The 25,343-nt window shown below is 31.0% G+C and overlaps 1 protein-coding gene across 2 annotated transcripts in view; it reads right to left on the bottom strand.

Moving 5' to 3' along the window:
• LOC143064760 (stimulated by retinoic acid gene 6 protein-like) overlaps positions 1–19,185 on the bottom strand; it is a 28,903-nt gene extending 9,718 nt beyond the window's left edge. Inside the window, exons 1-12 of one of the 2 annotated variants that reach the window (XM_076237834.1) lie at positions 19,079–19,185; positions 15,507–15,525; positions 14,114–14,183; positions 12,068–12,135; positions 10,625–10,776; positions 9,246–9,366; positions 7,496–7,535; positions 5,733–5,873; positions 4,961–5,058; positions 3,368–3,482; positions 1,828–1,966; positions 1,095–1,252 (exon numbers count right to left, since the gene is read on the bottom strand). In XM_076237834.1, the coding sequence (XP_076093949.1) occupies positions 1,095–1,252; positions 1,828–1,966; positions 3,368–3,482; positions 4,961–5,058; positions 5,733–5,873; positions 7,496–7,535; positions 9,246–9,366; positions 10,625–10,776; positions 12,068–12,135; positions 14,114–14,183; positions 15,507–15,508 (1,104 nt within the window). In that variant the 5' untranslated portion in view covers positions 15,509–15,525; positions 19,079–19,185. Of the gene's footprint in view, positions 1–1,094; positions 1,253–1,827; positions 1,967–3,367; positions 3,483–4,960; positions 5,059–5,732; positions 5,874–7,495; positions 7,536–9,245; positions 9,367–10,624; positions 10,777–12,067; positions 12,136–14,113; positions 14,184–15,506; positions 15,526–18,895; positions 19,051–19,078 lie in introns of those variants that run through there. The other variant, XM_076237833.1, reaches the window with a different exon arrangement.
• Positions 19,186–25,343: the final 6,158 nt, after the last annotated feature.

Here is a 25,343-nt window from a genome sequence, read left to right as displayed (position 1 = left end):
ATAAAACATATGAGCATTACAACCAAAATGTAACACATAAAATCTACAACATTTAAGTGCAATCAAGGATTGGAAGTCAAGTGTCACTTGAAATGTACTAGTGATGAGTGAAATGTCACCTCTGGACAATGGTTATTAGTTTAATGACTGAAAACAAGGGTAATATGTCGTAAACAATGAATTTTCAAAGTTAAAGCTTTGTTTTTATTATGTTTTTAGAGATAATAAATGTATTATATAATATACATTCCACAATGAAATAAAGAATTCTGAAATATCCAAATATCCGATATTCAACGATAGACAATTGTTAATAAATATGTAGGTTTTCTGGCGTTAATATTGATTCACTTATAGGGTCTTTCCATTGGAACTAAACACATTTATTTGAAAACTAGTTGTTGGCATGACACGGGTTATGTTCTTCTCATATATGTTATGATGGTATGATACTAAACCCCTAACGGGAAGGATTGTGCCTGATATTCATATGATGAAGACATAGTCTTTCAATCAGTTTAATTGAAGTCTGGAGCTGGCATGTCAGTTAACTGCTAGGAGTCTGATGTTATTTATGTATTATTGTCATTTTGTTTTTTTTCTTTGGTTACATCTTCTGACATTAGACTCGGACTTCTCTTGAACTGAATTTTAATGTGCGTATTATTATGCGTTTATATTTCTGCATTGGCTAGAGGTATAGAGGGAGGGTTGAGATCTCATAGACATGTTTAACCCCGCCGCATTTTTGCGCCTGTACTAGTCAGGAGCCTCTGGCCTTTGTTAGTTTTGTAATATTTTTAATTTTAGTTTCTTGTGTACAATTTTGAGTTTAGTATGGCGTTTATTATCACTGAACTAGTATATATATTTGTTTAGGGGCCAGATGAAGGACGCCTCCGGGTGTGGGAATTTCCATGTGCATTGCAGACCTGTTGGTGACCTTCTGCTGTTGTCTTATCTATGGTCGGGTTGTTGTCTCTTTGACACATTCCCTATTTTCAATCTCAATTTTATCTTAATTACATTGAATCTATTCATAATGTAAATATTTCAACAAGAACCCTTTATTGTGTCATGATTATTGCACTTACAATTAGGTTGTCATTTAGGCTCTTTCTGAGTTTCATTGGCAGGAATGAGTAGTCTCCTCTTTGCATCTTTTCTAGATCCTTCCGATAACTGATGTAGATAACAATGACATAAACAACCATGAATATGCTGGACAGGGAGATTGATGTGTAAAAACCAGCTAAAAAGAGGAAAGTTTAAAACATATCAAATACAAAATCTGTGAAAAAATATTTCGGTCCGTAATATACATTTTAACAGTTGATCTGGTTGGATTCATGACATAGATTTGAAGGTACAATATATCGTTGCTTTTTATCTTTAAGGGGTTCAACACGATACAATGCCTGTACCAGTTGAGGAATGTGACCGTTGTTATCAATTCGATTGAGCTGTCGGGATGATGGTATCTGATGAGGTATTTTTCGTATGAATTTTCCTCGGCGTTCAATGTTTTTGTGATTTAACACAAGATATGGTTGTGAAATCTGTTTCTCTAAAGATTTGATAAAACAATATGCAGGCAAACTAAATGATTTGCAAACAAAAGTGTTCTTTGTGACGTCACCATGCATGGTAGCCTATTTTCATGCCGTCACAATAGGAAATTCAGAAGAATGCAAAAAAAAAAAATGGAAGTCATAATCGAATGAAGAATTGATATTAAACACCACTAGTTGAATAAATGAAAATAAATCACATGTCAGGAAAAGGATTAATCGTGTAAGAAGAATTAGAAGAAAAATATATATATACCATCTGCAACAGTAAAAAACGTTTCAATATCAGGTAAAAATGCTTCTCCAGATGTGTTGAAGAATTTTAATTTGAAGAATGTGGTAAACAGAAGTCCGGGTTTCAAGAAGATATAACCAGTGAGTAAATCCATGCCAACCTAAAACAACATTAGATATATTACAATTATCCATCAATTTATATAAAAACATTACGTAATATATATCGAACCTAGTATCTCTGCATCGTTCACACTATATGGATTTTATTAACAGGGTAATGCTTATTTATGGCGTAAATATTAAATCTTATTTCTGGTATCTATCATGAGCTTATTTGCAACCACTGGGTCGATTTCACTGCTGGTGGAGATTTATTTCCCCGAGGGTATCACCAGCCCAGTAGTCAGCACTTCTGTGTTGACTTGAGTTATCATTAATATGTTCATGATTATAAATTAACTGTTAACAAGACTTTGATTTTTGAAAAACTAAGGCTTTTCAACCTCAGGAATAGATTACCTTAGCTGTATTTGGCAAAACTTTTAGGAATTTTTTGTCCTCAATGCTCTTCAACTTCGTACTTTATTTGGCCTTTTATATCATTTTTGATTCGAGCGTCACTTATGAGTCTTTTGTAGACGAATCACGCGTCTGGCGTAAATAATAATTTTTTTCCTGGTATCTATGATGAGTTTATTCTAAATCTTATACGGTTTCGATCCTGTTGGAGTTCATGCAATTTCCTTAGGGTTTTGTTGTTTTTTGTATCTTATTTTTTTATAATGCGAGTTGAGCATCAGTTTACTACCGTAGCCTTGATTTGTCACGAGTAACATCCCATCAAAGGGACTTCTCTAGTGCAATGCAAAACTACGTGTTTCTATTTTACCTTAACAAGTAATCCCTTTCAATAATCATTATCATTAGATTGTTTTCCTGTTAAACTACATTATCAATCAAAACCATTAGGTATTTTCAAATTAAATAAGAATACGTAAGAAAATATCACATAAGTAATTAATATCATAAGACAAAGAAGGACGAACATAGTACTTTAACCAAAGGCAAAAGGAACAGGTTTATTTAACATAACACAAAATGAGTTAATGAGAATAATTGCTAATCATTACTCATGAGTCATTATTGAACAAAACAAGGAAAGGGGAGTATATGATATCGAAGTGTTAATCAATGAAACTTATAATATACGTATAAGTAATCAACTACAGTTCACAGTACGGCCTTCATCAATGACCAAAACCCATAACCCCTTGTTAGGTATAAAAGGACAACTCTCACACAAACAAAACGAGGAAATATTCTACTGAATCCACACAGTGCAAGCAACAATACAAAAAATATAAATAGTATATGGTATAATTTCCAATAAGACAACTCTCACCAAGCAACCAGACGTTAGGAACTTTAGGTCACTGTAGGACGTCGATAAAACCTAAATATCATAGCAAGTTATAAATCTCTTGCTATTTTTGCTTCTTTTTTTTTACTGTTCACATTACGATCAATACAATAATCGGAAGTAAATCAAATGAATTTACCTGAAATAAAGCAATTGCTGCTACAAAAAATGTTGCAATCACTCTAGGTGAGGCATGTAGAGGTGAACTCACACCAATTTTGTTCTTTATCTTTTTACTGCAAGCCTGGATTGACCTACACAAAAAGAAACATCGTTAACATTGACCCTAGACAAGAACATTAATAGTACTGGAATTAACGTGTTTGAATACTAATCAAAAAACAAATGTTTGCTTTCATGGAATAATCACAATTTTTCACCCAAGAGATGTAAAAATAGGTCAAGAAACGCCCAGAAAACCAATTTTTTTAAATAATAGCATTATTAATTTATCCTTTAAATGAAAATTGTACATTCAGCTTATAAAAGTACTACTTTACTGAACATTTTGACTTAAAAAAGTTCTTATATTTTTACATTTTTAGTGGACATTTTTAACGGTGTTACTCCTGTTTTTGACAATTTACACAATACGACACAAGATAGAATAACGGTACTAATATATGTGAATTTTTTTTCAGTCAAGGCAATAAGCCTTAATTATTATGCTTTTCAATTACTGACTTTTGTTGAATGATATATATGTTACTCCATTCAATAATATTTAAATGGGTAGGTTTGAAATATCGAGAAACCAGTTTGTTCATGCATCTGATAGCATCTGGCCTAATTAAGTTAATAAACTCATTAGAGCTGTTATTTAATCAAGTCTGATGATATGTCGTTGAGGGAATACATTTTTGCTAGTCTTGTCAGGCCCATTTAAAGCTTTACATATTAGATTTTGTCAGTTTTAATGGACGTTTTAACGTTATGGATTTGAATTGGTTTTTTTTATATTTTTTTAAGTGTTTAAGCAATAGATGTAGTATTTTTTGTACGCATATATTATAATCATAAATTAAAATGTAACTTTTTATATTGAAATACGTATCCTGTCATGGTGAAAATGAATTCTGAGAAAGATGTAAAATGAAGTTAGGGATAGAGCAGAATATTTTTATAAGTTTAAACTTTTAAAAGTTCGGGGCATATTAATGTTGAAAATATGCAGCACAGCCTTATGTTTTGACCCTTTGATTAAAAAAGAAAAGGAAGTGCATACCAACTGTCTATTCTAGGATAAAATAAATTACGAAACTTTGTAGTACATGGTCCGAGACCCCAATTATTTCGTAGTGCATTTCTTTTAAAACATAAATGAAAATTAAAAAAATCCCACCTGCGCTTTCTCAATGAAATTTTCACACTGTGTTGTACTACTTTTGGGACAAGTTATATCAAAATTATAGAAAACTTCATCTGTTCTAACTCAAAATATGGACAATTTTATGTTTACGGCGTCTTGAAATCTTTTGACAGCTTCCGAAGTGCAAATTTATAACCTTTTTCAGTTGGACCAAATCACTACTTTCCTTTAAAATTCGGGACCCAAAGATTTTTACAGTGTAATTTCACCCACCTTCTTGCAATTTTAGGCATTTAACATGGAGAAATAAATTTGGAAGGGATATAAAAATTAATGGCAAATAACCCACTTTCAACACTAGGGACTATATTCTCGGACCACATGTGGTACAGTTTTTGTCGTTGATGAAATTCAGATTCTTACCGTGTCAGACCGGTATCTGTTTCAGTGTTGCGTTCTGTTTTTTTCAAAAGCCATTTTACATAATTATATTGCAGCTGACTTGAGCATGGGGTTGAGCCCTGATATAATGAAAAAAACTGTTAAAACACAGAAACGTGAAGTTACCATTTCTGGAATGGTAATATTAAATACAAAAAGTTTAATGCAGTCATAGAAAGTAGTTGCTTATTACTCTGAAAGAAATGGTTACTCAGAATATATGTGTAATGTCAGTGTTGTTAAGCACAAGCATACACACAAGTTGTCGTTTGTTGCTGTATATATCATACTTGTTTTTTGTTTATAGTTTTGTACATCAATCAAGCAGTTAGATTTATCGTTTGAATTGCTTTACATTTGTCATTTTGTGACCTTTTATAGCTTACTATTGGTAATGGCATTAGCTCAATGCTAAAAGTCGTACGGTGACCTATAGTTGTTAACTTCTACGTAATTTGTCTCTGGTGGAGAGTTATCTAAATGACAATGATTGCATACCTTTTTATTTCCATATGACATCCTGAACATAATAACGTTACAGGTGGAAAAAATGGCAAAAGTGAATCAATATATATTTTGTTAATGTGGTCAGTCTTTGAATAAGAAACGAGACCGAAACGTAAATTGACCATTGTCATTTAAAATGTTGATATAGAACAATTCATTTAAATTTGTTTTCAATTTTCAATTGTCTTCACGAAAGGATGACATTCAAATATTGTGTTTTGCTAATCTACAATAAATATTTATTTACCTCATTATTTGTATCCTGTTTTAGACGTCTGACAAAACTATAAATATGACGAGCTAACGTGTACAGAAAATATCCAATCAAAATCACATAACATAATGATGTGGGTATATAAACTAAAACGTAAGCATCTACTTTTCTAATCTAAAAGAAGAAAAAAAAATAATAACACTGTGATAAACTGATTGAGCTTAAGTATAACATTTATAATTTTGCAATCATTAAAAAGAATAAAATTCTAATTCTTGAGTTTGAATACCGAACAGACGTAGTCATATGAACATATTAATCTATTTTTAATAGACTATTTCAGAGATCAAAAGTGCAGGTTTACAAATTAGACATTTCATTTCATTAAACAAGTAGTTTTTGAAGAGGACATTTCGAAATACATTTAACGCACGGCTAAGCCAGGTAAAATTAATGTTTATCTTATAAACCATTCTAGATCTACAATGACGATTGATTCCAAACAAAAGAAGCAAGTAAACGAAGTCAAAATATGTCCGATCTGTCTACTTTTGGACATCAAAATTCAAAACGATCGTTTAAGGGTCAATTTTGTCTACCTAAAAAAAATCTTGTTATGCACTTTAATGAAATTAAAATAAAGTAAATTTTGTCTCATAGTTTGACTTGCATACAGAAATAAGAAATGATAATTTAGGTCAGATAAGAACTAAAATTAATAATTTTTATTTTTCAATTGTGTGAATTTTTCATTTCCTTGTTTCACCATTTTAGCAGCGCCTGCATACGGATACGATACTCAAGTGCTTGGATAGTTACTGCTTATAATAGAGCTATCTCATCTAGTAATATAAGTTGATAAATTGAAGAAATTCCTTCGAACATTTTGACGGATGGCTTCATGGTTTGATTGACCGTTATGGATTATCTGTATCACATATGACTGTATATGATCCATATGAAATAACCACAATACTGTATTCTCTTTTCGAAGTATGACATTGTTGACAGCAAGATTTATTGTCCGTTTCACACTTCCTTGAGGAACACGATGGGTGTCATTTGTAGAGCAGGAATTCATATCATCCCGTTTTGAAGGGATTTGTGTTGCTCAGCCTCTCAGTTAATATGGAATGTTTTGTTAATTGTTGTTTGTCCTTTCACCTTTTTCTTTTTTTTTTGCCACGGTGTTGTCTGTTTTTGTTGAAAGAACATAGACGATACTATATTATCAATATCAATTTATTCATGCATTTCTAGAAAAAAAAGTTAAAACAAATCAATATTGTGGTTTTGCAACCAAACAAAATTGCGCTAAATATAAAATCCCAGCACTGCTATCTATTCTGCAAGACAACAGTTAGTGCTTTAAGATAAAAGAAAGGAGCAAACTGTTGACAATTTAACAGAATTTCGTCATGACAATACAATATCAGTAGTAATGCAACGGTTAAGAAAATAGCTTTTTAATTTATTATGCAATAGTTCTTCCAAAAACATTTCGTATTTTTTTATCGAAAAAAAAGAGACGAAGAAACATCAGAGAGGACAATCTATGTTACAAATCTTAAGTCTGAGTAAAATTTGAAAAATATGTAACATCTTTGGAATGATTTATTTCCAATTTATTCCTATATCTATAACTGCCTTTAATTTTTCTTTTTAATTCATCTCGATGAATATGATGATTGTATTTATTCAGTGAGTCCTCCAAACTCACACCTATGGTTGAGATACGTACCAACGTACCTGATCCAACCCATCATTGGAAACCCTTTATTAAGAGATAAACTTACTATGTAGGAATTTGCCAGCTGATAAATTAAGGATGTAAATCTGCAAAAAACAATAATCGTCATTTTAATCAAATCCAGTTATTATGTTTGATGTTCCTTTTATTTCATGTTTATGGCTATTTTTTATGTGTAAGGTACCCAAAGACAAACTAAAAACGTCCAAGAAAATAAAAGGACGGAACGACAAACAATACACTAAAAACATAACATAAGACATTAAGACTAATCTACAAGAAACCCTAACAAATCGAAGTGATCGTATGTGCTCTTGACGTATTACTCATAGAACATACATTGATAAGTGATCACACAATGACAGATTATTAATTGACTATAATCTAACCCTAAGACATTACCAAATTCGTAAACCATCGGCCAACGTAAATTGTATGTTTTGAAACTTTGAAAATAAGGCACGTTTTGCCTGAAGAACTTGTACAAAACTGTTGCTGAGATGAGAAATTAAAAACAGCACGAAGAATGACACTTATAACTGAAGCAGGAGCAACACCCACCTTTGAAAGTTATGTCATTATGGACTTTACAATTTTCAACTTGCTGACTTAAATTTAAAATTGTAGTCACATATTAACGATGTAACAAAACTGAAACTATGTAAATTTGCTTACTATCTCGTAGATTTGTAAAGTTGGAATGCAGAACAATTTGTCAATTCAAAGATATGAAAATTTGTTCCACTAGATTTGTAATATGATTTTCTTCTTGACATTTAAGGTACAGCCTGTTAATACATGTAGTATATCCCTTTTACATTTTGATTTAGGTAGAATTACAAGCAACTTGATCATTGCTTTGATAAAAGCAATACCCCGTGGCAAAAAATAAGTGTTAAAACCAGGAAAAGTTGACCCGAAAGCTTGTATTATATAAAAAAAAAGAAGATATTGTATGATTGCCCATGATACAACTCTTCACAAGAGACTAAATGACAGAAAAAGTAGCAAATAATAGTCACTATACGGCCTTCAAAAATGAGCAAACCCCATACCGCATAGTCAGCTATAAAAGGCCCCTAAAAACGAATCTTAAATAGTTCAAACGAGAAAACTAACGGCATGATTAATGTACAAAATATGAAGGAAAACAATTATGTAACACGGCAACAAACGACAACCACTGAATTACAGGATTCTGACTTGTGACAGGCATATGTATACGGAATGTGGTAGATTTAAACATGTTAGTGGGATGTTTGATTTTATGATTTAAATTCATTTTATTGCTTAGTACGGAAATAAATCGCCGAAAAGTGGGTTTTATCCAAAAGTTTGTATTTGAAGTCCTAAAATCTGTACATTATTTGAAGTCCTAAAATCTGTACATGAAAAACATAAGGATTTATTTTAGAAAAAAGTAGAATCACAAAAATACTGATCTCCCAGGAAAATGCAAAACGGAAAATCACTCATTATAATTATGGCAAAATCAAAAGCTCAAACACATCAAACGAATGAATAACAACTGTCATAATCCTTTCTTGATAGATGCATTTTCTGATGTAGAAAATTATGGATTAAACCTGTTTTATAGCTGGCTAAACCTCTCACTTGTATAACAGTCGCATCAAATTTCATTACATTGACACCGATGTTCAAACAAAACAACAGAGTTCAGTGAACGGCTGTGTTTGTTTTCTGGGAATTGCAACCATTCTAAATTCAGAATATTTTTACATAGCAAAGGCGACTTGAAATTAAGTGTTCACTCTTCAAAAATATAACATACTTACATGAATGCAGTGTAGAACAAGCCAATCAATGGTTCGATTATAGTTCTTCTGCATCTTATTACAGCAAATACAGGATAAAATTTGAGCGAAACATACAGGGCCATAATTAACCAAACAAAAACTGAAAATGAAAATTATAATTATTATAATTGATAATGGGAACGATTTCTAAGGAATAACTACATTTAATTTTTGCACCCTTCTTCTGCATTAAAATGCAATTAGTAAATTATAAAAAACTTATATTATAGTCTTTTTTGTTGGAACTTAATCAGTATATTGCTTGAAAAATATCACCACACAATAAATCAAATATTAGTTTAGGACCTTGTTAAAAAAAACCAATTTAACAACCCGACAGTAATCGTTTGAACTATATGAAATCCTACTGAAAAAAAATACCAACTGTAATTACTTACAAATATTTGGTGCTTTTAATCTGTTTATAGTGTTGAAAAGATATTGATATTACATAGTATTTTTTTCAAATATGATAATAAATGGTTAGCCTAACCCTTCTCTAGTCGAAGATGGAGGTTTGCGCCTTCAAGAATGTTCAACCCCGCCGCCTTTTATAGCCATCTTCACGGTATTAATAGACTCCTCATTGACCATCATACTACATCTCAATATTATTATTTAAATAAAGGATCATTCTGTATATATTATTTGTCTAAACATCAGCCCAAAAATGTCGGGCATAGTGCAATGCGATTTGGTACCACGATATCTCAGTAGCATGAGTTTGAATCCCGGAGAGGTAAGAAAAAAAATTTTACAGATCTAACATTGTTTGGCTGATGTTTAGACAAATTATATATACAGAATATATCTTTAGCCTTGTATCACCATCAATGCTGGTGATCCCATGGATAAAATCTGTTGTAGAGTCGTCAATGGTTCTGACGTACTTAGATATAGGAAGATGTGGTGTGATTGCCAATGAGACAACTCTCCATCCAAGTAACAATTTATAAAAGTAAACCATTATAGATAATGTACGGCCTTCAACACGGAGCCTTGGCTCACACCGAACAACAAGCTATAAAGGGCCCCAAAATTACTAGTGTAAAACCATTCAAACGCGAGAACCAACAGTCTAATCTATATAAAAAACGGGAAACGAGAAACACGTATAAATTACATAAACAAACGACAAATACTGTAATTCAGATTCCTAACTTAGGACAGGTGCAAACATTTGCAGCGGGATTAACGTTTTAATGGTACCAAACCTTCTCCCTTTTTTCTGAAACAATAGCATAACATCACAACATAAAACATACGATAAAATATCACTTGGAAAGGCTTAACATATTTATATTGTATAACTAATGTTTCCATCTGAGTAGATAAACGTAAATTTATTCATATCTTACCTCTAACCCAAGGGACAACTAATGATGGAATATTGAACGAAGTTAAAACTAATCCCCTCCTGAAAATCAAATTCAGCAGTTGAATTGAAGTACATCCAAATGCAGCTGTATAAACAATGGCTAAATTATCATCTTGCAAAAAGTTTATCGGTCTGAAATATTAAATAAAAGTTAATCATGAATTACTTTTGTGAAAGTTTCCTTGTAGGAATTAACTGAGTTCAGTGTTTAACACATGCCTTGGTTCAAAAACATCTTCATCATTATAAATGCAAGAAATCCGTTTCATTTAAGAATTAAATGCTTCTTTTAATAACATCAATTGGGTTAAAAAGCGTTGAGCGTAAACGTATACAAGAGGATATGGAACAAATTTTCCAGGTATGTTTGATTTCATGTCATAGATTTAAAAAAAGGTTTTAACTGTATACAAATGGTTCTTGTGGGCCGAACAGTAAAACAAAATTATTTTGTTTTTTGGTTTTGCTGATGGCTCGCTTATGTCACTTTTTAATGTGATGGCATTCTTTTCTTCTTTATAATTGAACACGGTAAGGGTACACGTAACCCATTTCCAACTTAAAGTCAATCTAGTGTTGAGTAAGGATCAAAAAGAAATTTAATTTTATTTTTAACCAAAGGCAACTCTTATCGTTATTTAAAGATTATAATTCTTAGATAAGATCAAACTAAAAAAACATTCTATTACTTTAAACAGAGTTATTCTTTTTCAATCCGGTTGATTTGTTGATTTTTATAATCAACATGTTGTTGTTCAACAGCTGTCAATGAGGTTTAACTCGCTATAAGACCTGCTTTAAACCACTGTTGTACGAGCAGATCTAAGGAAAACAGTACATTTACGGGTGTTACACGGACACTTTGATCCATGAGACATATACAATCACTCCTACTCCGTGTATTTATGCATTAAATTCTTAAAACCCGCGTCTGAAATGCTAAATTTTGGCCTCGCATCTATGATGAGTGTATGGTACAAATAGAATTAAGATATATGATAGAGGATATCAATACTATACGACACTTTCTGTTTTGCAGATCGTGATGTTCCACTTGACGAGTACATTAAAAAAATTGTTCGGTTTGCTAGAATATGTTTTTATGAATCTAACTGACCTCAATGAACATAACAATGATTTAACTCCAAAGTTATTTTTGAAGTGTTATATATACAACAGACTTTAATGCGTGCTACAATTTAAATCGTTTGTTATCATCATCTAGCTGTAAATAAAATGTATCTCGTCAAAATAGTAAGATAGACAGCATTACTCATCTGAGGTTCAAATGTCATGTAGTTGATAAAATTAATTCAAAGCATTGAACACCTAATTCCATCTCTGGTTCAAGCTAAATGTTATTAATTTTCATTTTAGTAACATTTACTTTATATAAAAAGTAGAATAAAATAAGGATACGTACATCACAATACCAGGTCTTCCGCCACGTTTATTTCTTTCAAAGCAAGAAAGAAAAATTGAGAGAAAAATCTGAAAAAAATAGAACAAACATAATTAAATATTGGAAAAGAATTAAGGTTAAAAAAAATATCTTATTAACAAATGCATAATCTCTCTCAAATACACTATCTAAAGATGGAAAGAATTCTTGGGCTAGTAGTATTGATGTTATCTTAAAATTACTTAAATCTAAAAGAGAACCATGTACTCTCATTTAAAATAAACATTAAAAATATGGCGAAAAAGAAATTATATTTAAAGTATTGTAACATATGGAAGAAAGAATAATTTAATGATAAAAGACAAAATAAGACATCTGGAAAAAAACTTAGAACTTATCGATTATTCAAACCAAATTTTAATTTTGAGCCTTACTTATTGAAATTAACATGTATTCAAAGATGTGTTTTAACCAGATTTAGAATTGGAGCTCACAAACTTAAAATAGAAAAATGTCGTTACTTTAACTAGAAAATAGAATATGCAAACTCTGTAATGAGGAAATAGAAGGTGAGATGCATTTTCTTTTAACATGTAAAACTTATGATAATGTCAGAAATCCCTTTCATAGCAAAATATATAGTAAAAATAAAAATATTTCAAAACTGGATAACAAAATTTAAATCTCTTTTTATTTGGCTAATGGGAAATGAAGATAAAAATATTTTGATAATAATTTGTCAATTATTAGAGGTTTTAAATATAAACAGGAATACAATATTTAATTAGTTTTTCTATATAAAGATATAGAATGATATTTATGATCATATATTCATTTACATAGTTATTTCTTTTACATTTAATAAATTATAAGTAAACTATGAGGTGTGCTGTCCAATAAAGGAACCAGAGTAACAAACAATGGGTCATATCATATTATATATTTTTATTATTACAAATTACTTACTTTATTTGCTTTGATATTTTATATTAATCAATTAAATCTAAATCAATCATATTATGTACTTTGTTTAACCTATTTCTAATTTACTTGAAAATTATATTGTAATTATTCCGCTCATTTTGGGCGCCATGATTGGCAAATAAAATATTTGCTTGTTGTTTGTTTGTGTATATGTGTGTTAACGTCTTATTGCAAATATGTGTTCATAGGAGCATATCTTAGAAACATGTTTTTTATTTGTGATTTTTGGACAAGTGCAATTTATTATACCAGGTATATTAATTTTTGTTCTACTAGCATTAGATCAATTCCACTGATGGTGGACTATTTGTCCCCGAAAGTGTAATACATGAATTGGGAGCTATCACCGGTACAATCAGAAAATTAAGTCGTCAATATTGAAGTCCTGCAACATATAGAACAATTAAGTAACAAAAGGTGTAGTAAAGGTTAAGCAGACGAGAGGAACCGAGTGATCTTTAGTAACTGAGTAAGGACTGGGCATTTTCAATAAGACCAATTTATGACGACGGATATTGCCTTAATTGATTGCAGCTTATCTTTGTTTGTAATGGAAAGTTAAACAAAACTTTGTTTGCACATTACATCATTTCCTTTGTCAACCGGTCTACCAGAATCTTTGACCAAAACATTTGAAATGCTAGCTGTAAGTTTGTATTTTTCAGTATAGAATTTTTTAAAGGGGTTTCCTAACCAAGATAATGAATTGTGTGTGATTGAAATGCATATCCAAGATATATATATATATATATATATATATATATATATATGTATAAATGCCTGAATGTCATAAATAAGAGAAACATCTTTAATTAGATTTAAGAAAACAAAAGCAGGACATTTTGTTTTTAAGTAAAATCAAATTCAAATGTTAAAATTTGTCAAACGATCGTATTAAAATTATACCCCTTAGACGTGTAACATGTGCCTTTTTTGTCGACACAAAAAGGAATGGATAACACTAAATATCAGACATTAATATATTAAGAATGAAGAAAATATTTTATACATTTTACTGCAAATTATAATCTTGAATGAGTTCATTTATATTGTTGATACTGTAAACATGCAAAACTAAATTACAGCTATGAAGAATGCTCCGACATCCAACCACACAGCAACATTGGTAGCTACATCATCAGTAGTGGAAGACCTTCAATAAAAAAATAACTTTATTAAACAAACTAATGCACACTCTGAAGCTTTGATTTATATCGAAAACAGATTGTGTATTAATAAATAAGTTCACTTATTGAAACAAAAGATCATGTGATTTCTCAAAATTCCTCAACCATAACAAATATAAAAACACAGATACAAATGCGTAAAACATTTTCAAATATAGTATGAAAGGATAAATTGAACTAAAACTACGTTTCTGGTAACATCATATCTTTCCAAACGACTAGAGTTATTCATCCTTAATGTAAGTTGGCTTTGTAGCATGTTTTTCTTCGCGATATATTATATTTTGTGATTTTTGATTCGGTGTTATCTATAAATTCCTCTCTCTAATCGTACTTTATTTGGTTTTTTTTGCCTTTTAATACAAATTGTAATGCTTTTTTGTTATTTCATGTTTACTAATTCGGTGTTGTGTCTCATCTCTCTATTTTTTATATACAAGCTTAGCCTTTGATAAGTGTTTTGTATGACTATAAACTTTCACTTCTTTTCTCGAACTATGAATAATTTTGTAAAAACAAAATTCAGACCTCCATTTGTACTGTATATCTTACGACAAAATATTTTCATTTACCTGTTTACATTATTCTATTTGGTGGCATTTTGTTCAAGGTTATTGTTAATTTTCTGAAATTGTTTAATATTTAACCCCTTATTTTATTGATTTTGTATTGACAGTGTGTCATAGATTAAATTTATTCGTTCAGTGTATATTCACTTGTGGTAATATGTCTTTTGATTAAGTTAAGCCATTTTAATTGATATTTTATAGTGTGTCTTTATATGTTGTGATGGTATACTATTGTTGTATAAGGGTGAAAGTTGGTCACCTCCAGTTTTGGGTGGGTTCGTTTTGTTTTCTATGGTGTGTCTTCTTTACTATTATTTGTCTGTTTGTCTTTTTATTTTTAGCCATGGCGTTGACAGTGTATTTTCTATCTATGAGTTTGACTCTCCCTCTGATATCCTTTTGGTACTTTTTAAAATATTTACACCCGCTGCATTTGTTTGCATCTGTCCTAAGTCAGAATCTGATTGTTAATGTGGTTCATATTTTTTTCGTTTTTATATAGATCAAAATTTTGTTTTCCCGTTTGCATGGTTTTAAACTAGTAATTTTTTGGGCCTTTTATAGCTTGCTGTTCGGTGTGAGCCAAGGCTCCGTGTTGAAGTCCGCACTTTGAACTATGCTGGTTTACTTTTACATATTGTGACTTGGATGGAGAGTTGGCTCATTGGCACTCGTACCACATCTGCTTATATCTATGTCATCTATCTTGTATATACTTACATGGCCTGTTTCTTTTATACTGAAAACAAATAACAAACAATTAAAGAAGGATGAGATAGAAATGAATATAAATGTATATTTCAACAGTAGTGTTCCCTTCTTGCGTTTTAAAATACCCGCAATCTTCTTTACAATTAAATTGGGAGACATTATTGTATGTGTCGCTTCTCTTTCTTCCACAATTTTATCTGTATGCCCCTTTGACCTATGGGTACCATGCATAATCGTATTTGTCCCCCTCGATTATGATTATTCAGTGAGTTTTTTTGGGAGAAAGCAAAAATAAAGGCTGCCGAATATTGTTTCCGTCATCGGACGGACTTTAATGTTATGGACAATACTTCCGTTTAAGACTGTTTTTTTTATTGCACATAATTTTCACAAGTTCTTGAGGACACGCATTTTTGTTTTGTGTTTTTTTTCTATGAATACACATTTACTATAAATAAAGTGTATCATCCATTTACTATTAATTCCAAGTTTACTATCCGCCGGTTTTACCAATATATTATATAGAGAGTCTCTATAATGACTTTATTTATGGTATAGGTATGTTTATAGTATACAGAAAAAAGAAAACAAAAACGGAGTTTGGATAGAAGGGAGAGGGCTAATATAATGTATCCTGTCAACAAAATGATACCTATCCCGAAATTCTCGAGTCATTACATCTTTTACCAAATCGATAAACCCTACAACAGTTTACAAACTTTCAAATACGCTCTCAATACCTGCGATTTCGCAGGTGTGTTCTTGTCAACCTTTTTGTAACAGGCACTCTATTGATCAATGCTTATATATGTTTTGCATAACTACTGACCAATTTCGTTTTTGTTTATTTGAAATATTACAGAAAAAGCATAATGCAAGGTTCTTTCGTTTCACTTTTAGATAAATTGATGATGTCTTGTCGTTCAATTTCGTACATTTCAGTTAGTGCTTACATATCATATACCTCAGTAGTGATCTTAAAGATAAGGATATTATAGAAACTTTTCATTTTTCATCAGTAACATACTCTCTGTTTCATTCATATTGTTTACATATTTCAATTAAAACGTTACGCTTGTTCATAAAAATGAAAATATAATTGAAGAATGTGTTCAAGTGACAACAAAGGAACCAAAGGGCAGAACCATTCAATGGTCACCAACTGGTCTTCAACACAGCAAGAATTTACTGTACCCGCAGCCAGGCTTAATTAGAGGGAGATAGATACCAGAGAGAAATTCAAATTCATAAATCGAAAATAAACTGACAACTGACAATGACATGGCTAAACAGGAAAAAGAAAAACAACATAGAAAACTCTTGACTAAGACATTCGAACCCTACTAAAAACTGGGGGTTGTCTCATCTGCTCTGGAAGGGTACGTAGATCCGTCTCCACATATTGCAACCGTAGTATTGGTAATGTTAGTATAAAGTCTAATCCGGTATGTCACCTTCATGAAAAAGGAACGGGATTCTAGTTACGACATAAGAAAATACCGGTAACTGCTATCATCTGTGAAACGAATATTCCATAACGGTCAACTACTCGATGGCGTCTGTAAAATTAACGAAGGAAGGATTTCAATTTCACCATTTCGGAACTTTTGGTTTAAAAGCTTCCTTTAGCTGGCCCTTAAATTTTTTCGTTCAGTACAAATGTACTTCACACTTAACTCCGAAACATATAAATGAACTAAAAATAATATAATATACAAGACAAAGAAAGTCCGAGTTCGATGTCAGAAAGACAATTACAATCAAAACCAAGGAGTAAACAAAGACTCATAAAACCATAGGACATTTACATCAACAGTTATAAATAATAATTAAGAATCAACACGAACTCCACTAAAAACCGGGAGTGAAATCAGGTGCTCCGGAAGGGTAAGAATTTCCTGCACCGTATACGGCACCCGTCGTGTTATTTCTTTGTTCAGTTCGGTAATGATGGAAGGTTATTATGACTGAGGAAGAATATCAGATATGATTTCTGACACACTTTTGTCATAATGGCCAATCAGCTCATAATGGCGACCGTAAAATTTCTTGTGTGATGACCTTAATTTGATTGATTCATAGCCCTGTCTTAGCCACTTTTGAGAAAGCAGTATTCCTCGTTCAACAAAATCAACGTACTTTGAGCTAGTTCTAGAGTAACGTATCAATTGAGACACATATACTCCATAATATGCTGGTGCCGCTGGGATGTTGCTACACAGAAATGGAAAGTTGACTATAGGAAAATTAAAATATCGCGTTTGTCATAAATTTTGGTATTCATCCTACCATCAGTAGTCATTTCGAGAAAAAGGTCTAAATATGAAGCAGATTTATCTGTGTCGGTAGTATCTTTAATTTCAAGTTCACTTGGATATATTAAATGTAAGTGATCACTGAATCTATTATTATTAAGAAACTGTACATCATCAATATACCAAAAGGTGAAATTAAAAGACTGGGCTAATTTCTTTTCCTCCTTTCTGTACAAGACCTTGGATAAATTCTGCTTCATAGGAATATAAAAACAAATCTGCAAATAGAGGAGCGCAATTGGTACCCATTGGGATTCCAATAGTCTGTTGGAAGACCAAACCTTCAAATTCAACAAATATGTTGTCAATTAAAAAGTCCAGCATGGCAGTGATATCCTCGTCGGTATATTTTTCCTTGGCTCTGTATGATATTCACAAAATAAGCTGAATTCCAGCCCAAAACAAGATATTAAAACGTCATTGACAGAAGAAACCTAGCAAACTGACAATGATACATAAATTTAGAAAGGACTGACATGCCAGCTCCACACCTCAAATATCTGATTGAAAGATTATATCTTCATTATATGAAAATCAAATACAACCTATAAAGTGCTCTAAAAAGTTGAACTACCCAAACATAGTTTTGTGCAAAAACGGATGAAATCGACATTGCGTAAGATTTACGGTCACGGTCACGAAATAGTTAACTCATACGATGTGTCTGTGTCGAAACTGACTATGAACATTTGTTCGCAGGCTAAGATCGTGAGGTACCACAATATAACTCTGTTCTGTAATTTGACCGATTTTGACTTTTTGACTGAGTGATCACCTTGCGAACGCATCCGGGTTTACATCTTGTAAGGGGTATATGTGATTCCCTCATTTTTTGTTTGTTACAATATAAAAAAAACACACTTAAACATTTTGATTTAGCTCTTGAAAAAAGGAGACTACATCGCAAACATGTAATCTAAGATGTTGATTGGTTAGTTGACTATGCTTAAAAATGCGCAGAACACCAGATGTATTTTTATGAACTGCTTCGTTTAAATTTGTCCATAGAGGTATCAGTAGTCTTTGTTTATGTAGTATATGTAATGTATGATGCCTTTTCATATTTTTTCAATTTAAACTGACCTGTTGCAATCGTCCTTGTTTTCATGTATATAAAATTATTGCTATGAATGTGTCTTAATGACTAACACAGATATGTTAATCCAATTTGAAGAAATGTCTTATGAAAATCCTTAAATACAGTTATTTAATGTATTATAAGAACAACAATATGTCGTTTTTAAAAGAATTTGTTATCTTTTTTACCTTTCTCGGTTATACTTCCTTTTTGGATATCAATGTCAATCGTTTTGTCGTTTGGTTTTACCTATTATGTAAATAAGTATTTTTTGAAAATGAATATCTGTATATATCCCAGATAAATCTGAATAAAATATTGAAATACGGATATATATTGTTCTACTCAACTAGCATTCCAACAAAAGGACAGATGCTGATTTTATTACTACATGAACTGATTGTTTATCACGTTAGCTTTTAAGTCTTACAAAAACAAGGAGACTTGCCAGTCTTTAAGTTGTTGGTTACGCCACAAGTGAGCAAACTATTTTGTTCCGCCAAGAATTAATCTGTTACAAATGAAATCACAAGACGTAGTAACAATAGACTAGGGTCTTACCACAGCATGAACCGGCTTATAGATTGTTCCTGTTGGTAGAAAGTTTTGTGTATATGTATTAAATATGATCAGAGAATATGGTTAAAATACGTAATTTTTTCAGGAAATACACACTGTATTTTATGAAATACTTTGTTGTAATAAATGTAGTGCTGTTTAATGTTTATTTAAACAAACAAAGACTTCTCTGTTTAGAATAAATATTATCAGTTTTTGACCAAAATTCGCACAAACGTGATACCTATCAAAATCATGGAAATGTAGGTCAACCCTTTTATATTTCAAAATTGTTTTTAAATGTTGGAAGTATAATTTTTGAACCGTATAAATCTGATGTATGATTGTTAGCGTAACGAGTAAGCGATAAACTACAGACAAATCAGCTCAGCCTATCTTAAGAATCTGAGCAACGATTTTTATCATGTGTGCATTGTTATAAAAACAATCAATAATAGAAAATATAAAGAAAAGTTAATTCATAGTATATGTTGATATTTTTATTCGTTAAAGAACAAGAAATAAATTGTTATCACAGAGATATCTCTCGCTTTTTTGTAATTTCGATAATGCAAATGTTAAAATTAAACACTTAAGCTTGTAAGTTTTGCAAATATTCAAAGTCAATGAAGCAAGACTGGAGGTACATAGACAAGCAATCTCTATGGAAATGAGATATGCCAATGCTTATACAGACATATATATCTTATGTAGACGAAACGCGCGTCTGACGTACTAAATTATAATCCTGGTACCTTTGATAACTATTATACAACTGTACACCAAATATTTCTGACTTACCACAAGTGGTTCCCCAAAAACTGACATAATCAGAAATTAATACATTAAAACTAAGCAAAGGTTCTAAAGTAAATAGACCATGACTGAAGGGGTGGGGTCAAATAACCTCCATGGTAATGAGATGTACCAATATTTTACAACTGCATACCAAATATCTTTGACTTACCACTAGTGGTTCACCATCACAAACTAATACATTGTTGCTTTTCAGATGTTTTAAATTAGGTGGCGAGTTTTTTTTCTGACAAGTTCATACATTTTGCAAAAGTTTTGCTTAATATTGATAAATCTTTATACAGTCGTTATTTTAAAGTTGTTGTAACAATGTTCTTAGAGCCTAGTTTTTGGTAAAGATATCGGAGTTCTCGTGCCATTCGTACTTTTACATTGGGTTTCCTTGCTTTCAAAGCATTTTCCAAACTTATTTAATATAAAGATATGCGATATTCACAATTTGATGATATAATCTATCTATAAATTAATTCGTAATGAGCTGATATTTTTCCTTGGTGTCAACAACAAATAATTGCTTCACGATCCGAGAATTGCTTTTTGAAACGTCACCCCAAATAAGAATAACTCCATAATGAGGTGAAGGTGATGTGTATATTTTAATAGTTCATATATAGGGATATGTTATTCCAAGTTTATAAACAATAAACTTCGAAGTACAATAAACCTGAAATTTAACATTCATAACAGAATTGAAATATACCCCAGTGCTATATCTTAAATGGGTTTAAGCCTGTTATCTTTGATAACTTTTTTCTTTTATCCTTAACGGAATTTACACATATCAATGAACATTAAATTTGGTAATATTTCATATTCAAGATGTCTTGATGCATTTGCGTGTGATGTAACGTTGAATAGTTTTACATTGCAAACAAGAAACGCGTATGTTCAACTAATTTTATAAAATAAAATAAAGTTAACAATTATTAAATGAATAGCAATGAGTTATCAAAGATGTGAATTTAAAATATAAAATACCGGGAAGAGCAATTTTTGCATGTTCTACCTAGGGAAATATCTGTACCAAATCAGCAATATGACAGTTGTGTTCCATTTCGTTTGCCTTTTGATAATGGAATTTCCAATTATAATTTTCCTTGTCACTTTGTTATCTTACTTTTTAAAACTCTCTCAACACCTTAAAAATGAAGTTTGCAGTTACCGTTAGAAAACTGGTTCATGTATCTACGTGGTTCTTGTGGTTAATTCACCTGTAAAATTGTCATGTATTAAATTGGGTGTAAAACATGCGCTTGTCAGTGCTACTGTAAAATGCCGATGTGCTAGGATTTGAAACTGACTTGAACATCACTGAAAGTTTATCAAATATATTGTATATGTCTGCTGTTCAGTATCATGAGTGAAATTTATGTGTGAAGATTCAATATATTATATACTATACAACTTTTGTCAAAAACAGAATTATGAGGAAAAAATATATTATGCGAATTTGTTTTTATTTAATTTCTTTTTATTTGTGCAATGAACATAATTAAGAAAGTTTAAAAGGGTAATTAAGTATTCCGTATCTGACTGTGCGTTGTTATAGCTCGTATGATGATGTAATGTTATAAATTTTGTATTACGTATATTTCACATCAAACTGACTAAAACATCTTTTGTCAAACATTCCTAGTTTGTTACCATCCACCGAACATTTTATCTTTTTTTAATTTCCTCAAAACTGTCAGTCATCAGATATTTGATTGTGTCCTATATTTTAACAACAAGAGATATACCAGGAAGCTATAAACTAGAAAAGTCTTTCCCCATTAAAGAATGATGCATATTTGTAATAACTCTTTATTACCTTCCTTTTGATATGCGAAACACATACTTGCTAAAAAAAAAATCACTTTTCGCACTTAATTACAATATCCACCTAAATTTTCGGGATCAGAAGTATGATATTTGTAATATAGACGTAATGACCTTTCATTTGCTATGCGACAGCACAATCTTCTAGAAAGATTGATTTTTGCACTAAATAACCCCATTCTACTCGTTTTTTGGAGGACAGAAATTTGATATTTGAAATGTACACATTATGACCTTTCATGTGATATACGACAAAGGAAAAAAAAGAGGGATGAAAGATACCAGAGGGACAGTCAAACTCATAAATCAAAAATAAACTGACAACGCCTGACAACCTAACCATAAAAGACAATTTAATTGTTGCACTCAAATACCCCACCCAACGCAGTTTTTTACCCTTGACGCCAATTTGATATTTGAAATTTACACTTTACGGACTTTCATTTTGATTATGTGATTAATGTGCCTTTTTATAGTGATTATTGGATTACCAGGCAAAATGTTTCATGATTATTTGATTATTTGATAATATACAACTGTATTTATTATTATTTGAATATCTTGTTTATGATTATCAAATTGGCAAACAATCTGTGATTATGTGATAACCTGGACACTTCCTTGAGGGGCCTCATTTCAGTAAGGCTTTCGGTCTTATTTACTATGCCATTCTTTAAGAAAAGCAAATGTTTAATCTTATCGGAGAATATATGATAAATTGGACAACATAAAATATGTCGTTAATAATTGTCATATGATCAGAGCAATTACCCTTTAAAGATAATTTTGTATTTTTTTTGCCATTTCCCTGAAAGCTATTAACAGTATTTATCAGGTTAAGGTGTGTATTCATATAACAAGATAAACAGTATTTCAGTTAATCTATTAGTAAGCTATCAATATTACCCTTATAAATACAATAAATTGTTATCGAGCAATGAATGACCAAAGGACTTTTCTATGCTGTGCTGCTATAAAACGAGCTTATGATCGGGTTTCATCAGTGAATATCAACGAAAATGACGCACTTGACCTATAATGTCATCCCCTTTTAGTGAAAATCATTTATTAGAATATACGTAATTATCGTTAACAAGGTCATCTATAAAGTATTACAAATAAAAATGAATTCCCAGGTAAAATTCAAACAGGGAAAGTCAATATCAAACGATGTCAATCAACAGAACGAATGAAAAAGCAACTGTCATATTGCTAACTTTTTGTAATAGGTTTTCAGAACAAACGGTGGTTAACAAAATACATGAAAATTGATAATTTTATTCATTCAATCAGTTTCCTGTTCCTAACAGTTCGTTTCTTTAAATGTTTATTTGTTGTGTGTGATTTTTTTTTTGAACTTCTGTGTTCTTTTACTTCTTTGTTTTCCTCTTATAGATGATGTGTTTCCCTCAGTTTCAGTTTGTTAACCGGATTTGTTTTCTCTCATTGATTTATGATGTTTGAACAGCGGTATACTACTGTTGCCTTTATTATTCCTCATACGAACTGTCGACGTAAATGTTTCCAGTTAATGTGTGATTGTTTAATCTACAGTCTACTGATAAAATGTAATATTTATATATGTGTATACGTCTTAAAATTTTGAGCCTGTTATAAACAATACATAATTCGGGTACAAAATAAACATTGATGTGTGTATGTAACTTACTGTTTAAGTATTGTACTAATTATTTCGCTGACCATGCACAATGTTAAACTTATAATTCTAATTTCATTTTTCCAAGTTTGGGTTGTCAGTACGTTCTTATCTTTAAATGGCTGACAATAAACAAAATTGTTATACAAGTATCGTTACAAACAGCATACATTTGTTACCGTAAAAGCATATATTCAGATAAGTGGAAATGTGTAATAACTAGCAACCAAACGACACAAAATCAGCAAAGCATATATTTACAATTGATCAGATAATTGTAAGTACCAGAGAGTATTCGTAGCTCTTCGGTACTGACATGGTTAAAATCATACTTGTGTGGACTATCTAACTATTCATAAATTAGATTGCTGCTTAAAATCCGGGTAATAATTTTTATAACATATTTGTACAGTAGATGAACTTAATATGGGGACGAAGTCCCCTATAAAAGTAGAAAATTCAATAAAAAAAAAAAAAAAAAAAAAAAATCGGGAAAATTTCCCGAATTTTTCATTGTACAAATGAACTCAAAATCGTTCAATTTTTTTTTTGTCGTGTTTTTTAATTTCTGGATCTGCGCAGAACACATAACTCTACTTCCTTCTTCCGGTCTTGTTGTCGTGAGACTTTGATTAGTCTAGTAAAATATAGGAACTCAAGGAACACAATACCAATATTTCATTTTTAATCATTCTTTGTCTTTGGTAGGAATAATCTTTAGGCCTACTTGGTGCATTGCGTTTCTTTGTTTACATTGAAGATGACGTCATAACTTAAATAACGTCACAAGTAAAATCCCTAACAACAGAACCAAAATCGGAAACGTTACGGTATTTCCGTATCTTTTTTTTAACAAATATTTGAAATACAAAAAAAATAATTTTAACAAACTTCGTCCTCATTCACAGGTAATGCCTGCCTCATATTACCATAATACGCCAATGTCCATCCGTATATTCAAAATGTATAATTATGTGATAGTCACACAATTGAAACTATGTATTGACAACTACAAACTTGAATACACCTTTTTTCCTCCTCAAATATAAAAACAGTATTTCATTTTTACATTTTACTTGTCAACAATAGTAAGTAATAAACATAAAGCAGTGTTTTTTGGTACAATTAGACATATTTGACGAGTATTATATCAGTATATATCACAGTCACACGTTAAATGACAATATTTACGCGACTTTTCGTAGAAGTCTCGTACGATTCTGTGATATTGGACGTAGCATTACAGAGGTATTTTCGCATATATGTTATTACAACACTTTATCGATTGTAATGGGTTAATAGAGTTTTTTTTCTGAATTTACCTTCACCTGACACACTCAAAGGTGAATATTTGAAAGCCAGTGAAGCTAATTTCCTAATGCTTGTAATTCAGTGGTTTGGTTGTCTTGCTTGCTTTGTTTGCAAAAAAAACTTTGCTCAAGCAATTATAATTAAGATTGACATTTGCAATCATAAGATATGCTTATATAATTTGTAATTAAATGTTATTAGATGTTCAGTATAACGTATACAAGCTGAAGCCCCTCCTATCTATTGATTGCAGTTGTCTTAATCTTAATTACAATGATTGGTCAAAATTCAAA

Source organism: Mytilus galloprovincialis, chromosome 2 (genome assembly GCF_965363235.1).
Source record: "Mytilus galloprovincialis chromosome 2, xbMytGall1.hap1.1, whole genome shotgun sequence".
Lineage (NCBI taxonomy): Eukaryota > Metazoa > Mollusca > Bivalvia > Mytilida > Mytilidae > Mytilus > Mytilus galloprovincialis.
The sequence above is the reverse complement of the archived record's forward strand: the minus strand, read 5'-3'. Positions and strand labels throughout refer to the sequence as shown.